At 38.3% G+C, this 13,251-nt stretch overlaps 1 protein-coding gene across 12 annotated transcripts in view; it reads left to right on the top strand.

The window, feature by feature from the left end:
• Ucp4A (Uncoupling protein 4A) overlaps nucleotides 1–13,251 on the top strand; it is a 90,430-nt gene that overhangs the window by 65,825 nt on the left and 11,354 nt on the right. For all 12 annotated transcript variants that reach the window (XM_071677470.1, XM_071677473.1, XM_071677465.1 and 9 more), the window contains one exon: nucleotides 11,866–12,040. In XM_071677470.1, the coding sequence (XP_071533571.1) occupies nucleotides 11,866–12,040 (175 nt within the window). The remainder of the gene's footprint in view (nucleotides 1–11,865; nucleotides 12,041–13,251) is intronic.

Genomic DNA, 13,251 nt, shown 5'->3' with positions numbered 1-13,251 from the left:
CTAGATAAACCTCTTGGAATACTTTTCAGGCTGTTACTGGAGAGAGGCAGAGTGCCAAGGGAATGGAAAAGGGCAGTTGCCATACATGTCTATAAGAAAGGGGTCTGTGAACAGACACTGAGCTATGGATTGGTTTCACTGATTAGTGGGGTCTGTAAGGTTCTTTTTGTTGGGAGTGAAGTTATCTTTAGATACAGGTAGCTGAAGTGTGAGGTAGGAGTAAGCTTTGTATATCTACTCAGGAGTTGGTGGTAAGATATGGAGTGGGTTGTATGGGAAAGGTCTAATGCTGTTGCATAGCATTGAGTGCCATGCATGTTAGGGGGGATTGTATTGGGGGGATTTTTGCTTCAATTTTAAGGTACTGAGTGTTTGTATTACTGGACTTCACCTGCATGATGTTACATGACAAGGCTGTGTCACTGGAAGTATTGTCCCATCAAAGAAGTTCATCATTTCGCTGCTACTGCAAGAGGCTCTAGAACCCTTTCTTAGAAAGAGGTCCTGGGTCAATTTTGAATGTATTTTATTTTTTTCGTATATTTGATTGTCATTTCCTGCATTAGTGAGATAGCATTAGGAACAGACAAAAAAGGCTGTATTTATTCACATTCTCTAGCTGTCATATGTAATGCTCCTATCCACAAGCTGGCCCCACAAATCTTTCTGTGGTTTACCTATGTGGCTTCATATTCCCTGGTTCAGACCACAGACAGCAAGTCGACCTCTGTTTACGACATTGTTCCAATTCATTCCCGTGCATACCTTTCACCCTCCTGATAGTTAGGCCCTGATTGCTCAAAATTTCTCTCACCCTATCCTTCCACCTCCAGTTTAGTCTCATTATTCTCTTTCGTTAAAAAATACCGGGAGTTGTTGGGTGTAGAATGGCAAAATGTGAGGATATATGTAACAAGAAAAGTGAGTGAAGAATGGGAGTTATTTAGGGAAGCAGTTCTGGCATGTGCAAGAGAGGCAAGTAGCATACACAAGGTAGGCGATAGGGAGATTGGAAAGAGTAGTGAGTGGTGGGATGAGGAACAGTTGTTTAAGAAAGATAAAAGAGATGCATATGGGTGATACTTATAGGGAAGGATTGCAGATGATTTGGAGATGTATAAAAGAAACTGGCAGGAGGTTAAGAAGATGCAGGAGTTGAAAAAGAGGGCAAATGAATGTTGGAATGAGCAGATATCAGTAAACTTTGGGGAGAATAAGAAGTTTTGGAGGGAGTTAAGATATGTAAGAAACAAGAGAATGAAAGGGAATATCGATGAAGGGGATAAAAGGAGAAGTAATAACAGATAGTGATGAAGTGAGGAGGAGATGGAGTGAATATTTTGGAGGACTGTTGAATGCATTTGATGATAGAGTGGCAGATGTAGGGTTTTTGGGTCTGGGTGGTATGCAAAGTGACAGAGCCATAGAGAGTGGTTTGGTGAAGAGAGGAGAGGTGGTGGAAGCCTTACATCAGAGGAAATGAGGCAATAAGGCTAAAGTGGATGGTATCGCTGTTGAATTTCTTAAGAAAGGGGATGACATGTTGTTGATTGGCAGAAACCATGTATAGTGCCATTGTTAAAAGGCAAGGGGGATAAAGGTGAGCATTCAAACTGCAGAGGCATAAGTTTGTTGAATATTCATGGTAAGTTGTATGGTAGGGTATTGATTGAGAGGATATATTGCAGTGGAATTTATTTAAAAAGGGAGGGGTGACTGCATTGTTGATTGGTTGGTAAGGATATTCACTGTATGTATGGTTCATGGTGAAGTGCCTCATGATTGGCAGAATGCATGCATAGTGCCATTGTACAAAGGCAAAGGGGATAAAGGTGTGTGTTCAAATTACAAAGGTATAAGGTTGTTGAGTATTCCTGGGAAATTATTTTAGAGGGTATAGATTGAGAGGGTAAAGGCATGTACAGAGCATCAGATTGGGGAAGAGTATTGTGTGGTTTCCGAAGTGGTAGAGGATGTGTGGATCAGGTGTTTGCTTTGAAGAATGTATGAGAGAAATACTTGGAAAAAGAGATGGCTTTGTATGTAGCATTTATGGATCTGGAGAAGGCATAAGATAGGGTTGATAGAGATGCTCTGTAGAAGGCATTAAGAGTATATGGTGTGGGAGGTAAGTTGCTAGAAGCAGTGAAGTTTTTACCGAGGATGTAAGGCATGTGTATGAGTAGGAAGAGAGGAAAGTGATTGGTTCCCAATGAATGTTGGTTTGTGGCAGGGGTGTGTAATGTCTCCATGGTTGTTTAATTTGTTTATGGATGGGGTTTGGAAGTGAATGCAAGAGTTTTGGAGAGAGGAGCAAGTTTGCAGTATGTTGCGGGCAAGAGGGCTTGAGAAGTGAGTCGGTTGTTGTTCGCCAATGATACAGTGCTGGTGGCTGATTCGTGTGAGAAACTGCAGAAGTTGGTGACTGAGTTTGGTAAAGTGTGTGAAAGAATAAAGCTGAGAGTAAATGTGAATAAGAGCAAGGTTATTTTATTAGGTTCAGTAGGGTTGAGGGACAAGTTAACTGGGAGGTAAGCTTGAATGGAGAAAAACTGGAGAAAATGAAGTGTTTTAGATATCTGGGAGTGGATTTAGCAGCAGATTGAACCATGGAAGCAGAAGTGAGTCACAGGGTGGGTGAGGGGGCGAAGGTTCTGGGAGCGTTGAAGAATGTATGGAAGGTGAGAATATTATCTCAGAGAGCAAAAATAGGTATGTTTGAAGGAATAGTGGTTCCAACGATGTTATATGGTTGCAAGACATGGGCTATAAATAGGGTTGTGCGGAGTAGAGTAGATGTGTTAGATATGAAATGTTTGAGGACAATATGTGATGTGAGGTGGTTTGATCGCGTAAGCAATGAAAGGGTAAGAGAGATGTGTGGTAGTAAAGAGTGTGGTTGAGAGAGCAGGAGAGGGTGTATTGAAATGATTTGGTCACATGGATAGAATGAGTGAGGAAAGATTGACAAAGAGGATATATGTGTCAGAGGTAGAGGGAACGAAGAGAAGCGGGAGACCAAATTGGAGGTGGAAAGATGGAGGGAAAAAGATTTTGAGTGATCAGGGCCTGCATACAGGAGGGTGAGGGGTGTGCAAGGAATAGAGTGAATTGGAATGATGAGGTATGCTGGGGTCGATGTGCTGTAATTGGACTGAACTATGGCATGTGAAGCTTCTCGGGTAAACCATGGAAAGGTTTGTGGGGCCTGGATATGTATAGGAAGCTGTGGTTTCAGTGTATTATACATGACAGCTGGAGACTGAGTGTGAACGAATGTTGGCCTTTTTTGTGTTTTCCTGGCTCTACCTCACTGAAGTGGGGATAGCAATGCTGTGTCCTGTGGAGCAGGGTGCAACAGTGTTTACCATATAGGAGGAAGTTTTACAATTTTACGGCCTCACCTCGTATACATTCTCTACAATAGTAACAGTTTGATTTATGTATGCTTTCTGCATTAACCATGACCTCAGCCATTCATCTACTGCTCGTACTATAAAAGTTCTTCTTCGTATCTTATTTAACAAGTTTCTTGCTTAGTTTCATGTTATGTCTTGTGGTTATTCTGCCCCTGCATCTCTTATAAAGCCATTTACTCTCCACATCAACTCTTATCGTGATAAATGGGAGGAAGTTTTACACTCGTAGGGCCCCATCTCTTTTCCATTCTGTACAATAATGCTACCTCGATTTATGTATGCTTTCTGCATTAACCATGACTTCTGCCAATCTATTTCATTCATCCACCATTTATACTATAAAAGTACTCTCGCATTTTTTTTTTTTTTAGCAAGTTCCTTGCCTAATTTCATTTTATTTTATGTCTTGTGGTTGCTCTGTCTTTGCATCTCTCAGAGAACTGTTCACTGTCCACATCATTTCTCTCTTGAAGAATGGAATGGAAAACATTTAAGCTCAAATTGTAAGATACACAGAATCATCATCATGATGATACAATTAAAAGAATATGCAACTTATTAACCCAGTTTCTGAAATATAGTCAGGTTATTTGAGAGTGTGTGTGATTAACTAGAAAAGGCATCATTAATTTCTCCTTTTTTGTGGCTAGCAAAAAAATTTTAAAGATTCTTTAACCATATTTTGTTCTAACAAGATTCACCTTAGAAAGACCTGAGGATGAGGTATAGTTTTTGGTTATCATTAATCAGAGCTAACAATAACCCTCATACTAATCTTCCAAAATTTACTCCCTGTCATTTTGCTTTTGAAGACTGCTATTTAGGGATTTTGATTTGAACTGTATTCATAAGGAAGACAGTTTCTTTAATGAGTACTTTATATATTTATGTATGTCTTTCCTTTTTTCGTACTTTATTGCTATTTCCCACATAAGCAAGATAGTATTCAGAACAGATGACAGAACTGTACAGGAGAAAATATCCTTATTTGCTTATTCCTCTTTTCCTTTTGGAAAGTAGTAGAAGTAGGGAGAATTTTGAGCCCCCCCCCCCCTCCTACCCCTCTTAGCTGCCATCTATAACACACAGGAGATATATGGGCAGTGTTCTTTTTCCTCTTCAGGGATATTTATTCATGCATTAATTTTGCTCCATACATGCAGATTTTGTTAACCCATGGTTATAAAAATGTAGAAGTTACTCAAATGATTTGATTTGTTGTGACAAAATTGCTGTCCCATTTAGTTGATATGTTGTACATACATGGCTGTATAAGCCCATCCCTGAAACTCTGAGTTTACCCAAGAACTTTACATCTGCACACAGAGGTATCCCATTCCACATACTGTTCAGCTCCTTTTTACTTCAGTATCATTTTCATTAGCTTTTTATTTTACTTCATTTTGTTACTACTGTAATTGGATTCATGTTTTTAAATGCATTTGGTTTAATGTTTTTTGATGTAATTTATATGTTGGGAATCATTTGCTGTGTGTGGTGAATTTGAAACATTATGGTGTATAGTAAATGTGTAATAAAGAAAAAGGTATAATGATGTAATAGCTTAATGAATCATACATTCAGTTCAGTGCTAGGAGTCTCCAGCTTATGAACACGTCCTGCGAACGCTCTTACTTGTGAACAAGTCCCATAAGGATAAACTTTAGTTCCTAGTCTGAATGCCCATACTTAAGAATAGTGGAACTACTTGAACATGTATTTTTCATTAAATCTTGCTTGAGATGATGTTTTATAACTATATTTATTTTAGAATACAGTATTTATTACATTATTACAGGTATGTATAAGTATTTACAAAATTATCATTATCATATTTTTGACCTTTGAACTGTTCACCTTATGAACAAGATGCAGGAACATAACCCATATGTAATTTGGGGATTCCTAACGATTAGATTTTTTTTAGTGAAAATCTTGTCGAGCATTACCTTGGTTCTCGTCACTTACTCAAAGCCAAATTAATGATAACATTTACAAGCATTGGAACCTAAAATCGTGTTATTCCATTGTTTACTATACACCGGTAGTATTGTATGGACATGTAGTATGCAGTGAAATGAATTTAAGCTCTTGGTTATGAAACCTGATGCTCCATGTCTAACAGTATTAGTAATTGCTGAAGTGATTTTCAAAAACATCAAAAATATCTTTAGTGTATTATCTAGCTTGGGAAACTTGTTTTTCCCCTACAAATAGGTAAATAGAAGGGTTGTCTTGGTACAAGGGTAATGTAGAACTCATGGGAACCAGGATCTGTTGGAGATTTGGATAAGGTTAACAAAGGATGACTCAGTTTGGTATAGACCCAGCTTCTTAATAGTTAATGTTGTATTACTTTATCTGCAGATATCCTGACAAATGATATTCATAATTGAATCTACATACTGCTAAAAACAAGAAAGGTTTTGCTCATATAATGTGGTGACCTGAGAATTGTGGTGACTTTAACCCTTAAGCCTGTAGTATTGGTATGAAATAACATCCATATTAGAATATTTCTGTATCATATGTCATTACAGAAAATACCCAAAAAGTATTTACTTTCCTCTATATTGGTGTGGGAATGATGTTTCTCCTTATCTATGTATGTATACCATGATTATAGGTATTTTCCTGATGTGATCTCATTCTACATACACCTGAATATGGTAGTTTTTGTTGGAACTCTTCTTTACTGCTATCTTTTTCCATGTAACTCCTACATAACATTATCAGTTTGTAAGAAAAGGATCAGTAGAAAAAGCCAGTTGATTATTTTTGTTTTAAGGTAGAAAAATATAAGCAGATATTTAGAATAGATAGATGAATTTATAAATAGAAAGGTAGATAGGTGATTTAGCAAAGATTACCATTAGTTCTCAGAGCTCATCTTGAATGACCTTGTAGATTTTGGTGGTGATTGAAACTGTTAAGAAAGACCAGCATGATATAGTAGTTTTATAATTGAACAGAGAACCTTCCCTGCTAGGCCTTGTTTATAAGTTAGTTAGCCAAAACTTATTTTTTTTGTTGCTCATACTTCACTAATATCTCATACATAAAGAAAAACAGAATTACATGATAAATAATTTTATTTTTTGAAAGACAATGCTCCCAAACTCTGAGATGCATTTTCTGTCCTTGGGTACATTCAGATGCCACAGTACAGTAAGAATTGCATCATTTTCATCTTTTGCCTTATGCCTGCACATGTTATTGAACTAAAGAGGTTGATACATGGAAGCATGCCACTCCTCTTTGAGAAACGCATCAGGAAATGAGTTTTTCAATAACATCAAATGATTTGACCTGAGATCTTAACATCTTCCCATTGTAATGGAACATTGCTTAGGTAATAGAATCTAAACATGTATATATTTAAAGGCATGGAAATTACTTTTTTCACCTATGGACAAATGTCTCAAGCATCTGAGAGAGCTTGTACTTAGTGGAGTCAAATATCATTTTACCTCCCAAAAAATGTGTCCATGAGGATGCAGACACTTTGACCATCCAAAAACATATGAGGGCAGCAGATGCTCATTCACAGGATCCATTGACCATACAGTAATATGCTTGGGCCTGTGATGTCACATTACAGGGGTGAGGAGGTGGCAAGCAACCTGTCACTCATTTATTATATTTGCTCCCTGGTGCTGCTCAGACTTGTTAACTGTTGCTCGGCATCAGCTTGTGGTGTCTTCCCTTGCACTTCTGGCCTTCAGAGATGTTAGATTGATATCATATCTTTGTCTTTTATCAAGGGTTTTTGATGACACATACCATAATTACTTTATCTCTTGGAAATAACACCATTTTTACATGCAAAAGTATGGTGGCAACTTAACTTTGTCATGATGGTTAGGAAAGCTTTTTTTTTTTAGATTGATCTTAGATCTTTAATTGTAGTTAACAAATTTAACAATGAAAGTTCAAATGACCACTGACAGGTACATGGCAATTTGTCCCATGACATACATTTTTCTTAACTACCTGGACATGTATTTATGCATGGAAACTTGACTTTTAGAGTGATGCCTCAAGTTGAGCTCTAAAACACAGAACCTTATCATGTTGATTTCACTCCATGTATATAAACAACTTTGCTATATTGGAATCAGAAGAAGATTGACTAGCTAAATTGATCAGAGATAGTTTCTAGAAAGCAGGTTTCGTAATGATGTAGGAAAATATTAGTTTGTTTCAGATCACAAGTTCGCTTAGGGACATTTTGTACTCCCAGACAAGTTCACTGTGTCTCTCAGCAGACAAGGCTGTAGCTTATTTACAAGTACTGTTGCTCATGTTATTAAGTTTTTGTCATTATTCATCTGATTTGTTATATCGGGATGTTTATCAGAAGACCTTTTTGGCATGGACAGTACAACCCAGGTGGCCAAGTATTTCAGACACCTCGGTAATTGCTTCAAAATCAATTCTTAACAACACAGAAATGACTGCTTCCTTGCAACATGGTATTTCACTCTCCTAATTACCTATTTATCTTTTTGAATTACCTACTTTTACTGTCTGGGGAGGGTGTTTTACACTTGAGGGGCCTCATCTCTTGAACATCCTCATCTGTCATACAGCCTTTTGGATTTATGTATGCTGTCTCCCGTAACAATTTTCACAGTCCTTCTGTTCCATTCATCCACCACTCTTATACTATGAAAGTATTTTTCACATCCTTTTTCACAAGGCCTCTTACGTAATTTCATGTTATGTCCTCAGGTTGTTCTATCCCCACATCTCTCAAAGAACTGTTCACTGTCCACATTTGTAAATTTAAAGGCTATGATCAGGTAATCCCTCACTTTTCTCTCTACCAAGGTGGGTAACTTTAAAGCTTCGAGCCTTACCTTGTAACTTAGCTTTCTTAATTCTGGTACCAACTTTATTACCTCCTCTAGAACTTTTTATCTTTATTAGATCTTTGTGCTTCTTTAGGTGTGGTTACCAAACCTGAGAAGCATCTACTAGTTTTGGCCTTATGTAGGATATGAATGGCTTGCTTGATATTTCCTTATCTATATCCATGCCTTTTCTTATTCTAATGTGTCTGTTCTGTTTTGTCTTTAACTTTTTGAAGAGAAAGGGGGTCATTTTAAGTTTAGGCACAACATATATCTGACGCCAGTGGACTAAGAATAGTTTCCAATTCCAATTCGCTCTGTCTCAGGCACACCTTTCACCCATCTGTATATTCAAGCCCCAATCTCAAAATCTTTCTCTTTCCATTCTTTCATCTCCAATTTGGTCTCCCCTTCTCTTCCCCTCCGCTTCTGACATATAGATCTCTTTGTCACCCTTTATCAATATATATATACACAGACATTTATTTATTTGTTTATTATACATAATTGCAGTTTCCCGCATTAGCGAGGTAGCACCAGGAAACAGATGAAGAATTTCCCATCTACTCATATACGCATGTATATACATAAACACCCATTAACGCACACATACATTCATATACAAATCAACATACACATATATACACATGTACATATTCATACTTGCTTGCCTTCATAGATATGTTTTTTATTATGCTTAACCGCTGTCTCCCGCATTAGCGAGGTAGTGCAAGGAAACAGACTAGGAATGGCCCAACCCACACACATACACATGTATATACATAAACGCCCACACACGCCCATATACATACATATACTTTTCATCATATACATACACAGACATATACATATATACACATTTACATAGCCATACTTGCTGCCTTCATCCATTCCCATCCCCACTCCACCACACATCAAATAGCATTCCCCCCCTCTAGTGAGGCAGTGCCAGGAACAGACAAAAAAGGCCACATTCATTCACACTCAGTCTCTAGCTGTCATTTGTAATGCACCGAAACCACAGCTCCCTTTCCACATCCAGGCTCCACAGACCTTTCCATGGTTTACCCCAGATGCTTCACATGCCCTGGTTCAATCCATTGACAATATGTCAACTCCAGTATATCACATCGTTCCAATTCATTCTATTCTTTGCATGCCTTTCACCCTCCTGTATGTTCAGGCCCCAATCGCTCAAAATCTTTTTCACTCCATCCTTCCACCTCCAGTTTGGTCTCCCGCTTCTCTTTCCCTCCACCTTTGACACATATATCCTCTTTGTCAATCTTTCCTCACTCATTCTCTCCATGTGACCAAACCATTTCAATACACCCTCTTCTGCTCTCTCATCCACACTTTTTATTACCACACATCTCTTTTACCCTTTCATTACTTACTCGATCAAACCACCTCACACCACATGTCCTCAAACATTTCATTTCCAACGCATCCACCCTCCTCCGCACAACCCTATCTATAGCCCATGCCTTGCAACCGTATAACATTGTTGGAACCTCTGTTCTTTCAAACATACCCATTTTTGCCATCCAAGATAATGTTCTCGCCTCCCACACATTCTTCAACGCTTCCAGAACCTTCGCCCCTTCCCCCACCCTGTTACTCACATCTGCTTCCATGGTTCCATCGCACTGTCTCACAGAGATCTACTGGGTTCATTACACATGACCTCCTTTCCCTAACACCATTTTGCCTCCAACTTATAGGTGAAAAAAGTAGATCTCTGTGAGCTCAGTGTTAGAATCTTAGATAGAAGGGAAGGCTGAGTAGATTGTTTATACTATCTTGGCTACAATGATGCATCATTCTCAGTGAAGATCGTGAACACACGCTGCTCAGTTGCCCCTCACCCTCCCCGTAGGGACACACACAACATCACGAAACATTACGACTTGTGATCCCAACTAGTTCATGTGTGTGGCTTTCTGAGAGCTGCAGGGGTCATTTAGGAGAAGGAAGGGCTTTGAAAGCAGAATGGTTAGGTATATCAAAGCCTTATCCAGCCATTTCAGCTCTGAGGGTGATATAAAACCTGGGTTGACTGTGATCCCACTACCTCATCCTAGATTCAAACTTGATTGGCCCATATGTGATTGATTTTCAGTAATGCTAACCACTGTGCCTGTTTTATGATGGCTGAAGGTAGGTATTCTCATGGATGGGATTTAACCCCTGCTGTGCAAGTGCACTATCAGATTTCGTGGGACTGCCTGTGGTAGAAATAATGGTTGTTCATCCTTTGAAGAACACATTTGTAAGATGATGCCAATTCTTATTTTTACCAGATAGTATGAAATAGTCCAGCTGACAAGTTTGGCTATTGTATAATGGGACCCTTAATGTAAGTTACAACTAAATGAAGCCCTCTGAATCTTGCACCTCATGTTGGAGGACTTGAACTAGACCCCTTGTTTAGTACATTATACAGAACAGCTACATGATTTTAGGGAATGCTAATTGGACACTACACTAAGAGACAGGTAACTTAGGTGACATTTAATTGAACAACTCTGCATTCACAGAAATCTTCAGGAAGTTTTAATTCTGTGAGAATGATTATAGATTAAAGTTAAGTTGGCAGGACAGTTGGTTCTTGAAACATTGTTTTAACACTTGTTTTAACACTAAAGGTAAGTTTATTAAGCACATTGGTACGATTGTATTTGTAGTGTTGCTTTGCATTCCGTGTGGTTTTATAGCTTTTATGCTTGCATTTGACTGTTGTGCATGCAGTGATGATTCATATACCACTCTTAACTAGAAGTTCTTCTATGCTAAGGTTTCCATATATCATTTTCTCAAGCACATTATGTAAATGTACACAGTTATCACTATATTAGCTTGATTGTTTGAAAAATTAGGAGAAATTTTGAAGTGCCATAGCTTTCACATTTGTATTAGTGTCCCAGATGTGAAAAGTTTGGTTCCAAGAGTTGGCTACCTTGTATAGTTAAGTTATACTGACATAAACTTGTATATCATTATGCAAAAGCCCTAAAGTGACTGTGTTGTATGTAATGTTATTTGGAGACCTTAGCATGTTGGCTATCAGACATAACTTTTTTATGATAACATGTTTATGCATGTTGTCATTTGCTTGTAAATGAATAAACTTAGTTGAAATGTTGTTAAGGGCAATCATTTTTGTAGTTTTTGAGCAAGTAAAGATTTCAGCCCTTATCAGCCTCTCAATTCTTGATGAGAAACTACGTTGTACATTTCAGTGAAATGATATGGAAGAGGCCTAAGCATCTCTTTGTGTATAGTTTATTTCTTAGATGATAATAATATACTGCAGCTATTTCATTTTGAATTGAAATGCTTTTATATGTGCTTTAACTATTATCATATATATGTAGTATAAACATTGGTTCAGATGTACTTTTCTACAGAATGAAGTCAAGTTTGCCATTCCTTTGCTTATCTCTCTAAAATTAAACCTTCAGAATTTGATGTCGTAATGATCATAACATTGATTTTATTTAACTGTTTTGCAGAAATCTGTACTCTAAAACCATGTAAAGATTGAAATTTAACTGTATTTATTAACATGCATTTACAAATATTTACAGAGGTTTGCTGTATAGAAATTCTTTGGACTGCTTAATGAAGACTGTCCGCAATGAGGGTTTCTGGGCACTTTATAAAGGATTTGTCCCATGCTGGCTACGTATGGGACCATGGTCACTCACATTTTGGTTAACCTATGAACAGATCAGAAATATGTGTGGTACATCTGCCTTTTAGGTAATAGTCCATGTTGTTTGAATATTGGCATTGGGAAGTAACCCCCTCGTAGATAGCTTTAGATTTAAAAAGTTCTTTTGCAATTAAATGACAGGAACTATGACAAATGAACAAATTGTGTGTCTGTGGATTAATGTATTTGATTAGCAGGGTTGTGAGTCTATCCCAGGGAATTAGGCTTTTTCCCCCTGCTCCCACCCCTTATAGTTTCCTTCTACAAAACACAGAGAATATGTGGAAATTATTCTGTTTCTTTGTGCTACCTCGCTAACGTGGGAGACAGCATCAAAGTATAATAATAAAAAAGAAATGTATATATATATATATATATGTATATTCCTTGCCCTCCTTTCACCCTCCTGCATGTTCAGGCCCCGATCACACAAAATCTTTTTCACTCCATCTTTCCACCTCCAATTTGGTCTCCCATTTCTCCCCGTTCCCTCCACCTCCGACACATATATCCTCTTGGTCAATCTTTCCTCACTCATTCTCTCCATGTGCCCACACCATTTCAAAACACGCTCTTCTGCTCTCTCAACCACGCTCTTTTTATTTCCACACATCTCTCTTACCCTTACGTTACTTACTCGATCAAACCACCTCACACCACACATTGTCCTCAAACATCTCATTTCCAGCACATCCATCCTCCTGCGCACAACTCTATCCATAGCCCACGCCTCGCAACCATACAACATTGTTGGAACCACTATTCCTTCAAACATACCCATTTTTGCTTTCCGAGATAATGTTCTCTACTTCCACACATTCTTCAAGGCTCCCAGGATTTTCGCCCCCTCCCCCACCCTATGATCCACTTCTGCTTCCATGGTTTCATCCGCTGCCAGATCCACTCCCAGATATCTAAAACACTTTACTTCCTCCAGTTTTTCTCCATTCAAACTTACCTCCCAATTGACTTGACCCTCAACCCTACTGTACCTAATAACCTTGCTCTTATTCACATTTACTCTTAACTTTCTTCTTTCACACACTTTACCAAACTCTTTTTCTTTCAAACTATTCACCATTTCCCGCATTAGCAAGGTAGCGTTAAGAACAGAGGACTGGGCCTCTGAGGGAATATCCTCACCTGGCCCCCTTCTCTGTTCCTTCTTTTGGAAAATTAAAAAAAAAACAAGAGGGGAGGATTTCCAACGCCCCGCTCGCTCCCCTTTTAGTCACCTTCTACGACACGCAGGGAATAC

This window comes from Panulirus ornatus, chromosome 25 (assembly GCF_036320965.1).
Source record: "Panulirus ornatus isolate Po-2019 chromosome 25, ASM3632096v1, whole genome shotgun sequence".
NCBI lineage: Eukaryota > Metazoa > Arthropoda > Malacostraca > Decapoda > Palinuridae > Panulirus > Panulirus ornatus.
This window is presented reverse-complemented; position numbering and strand designations above follow the sequence as displayed.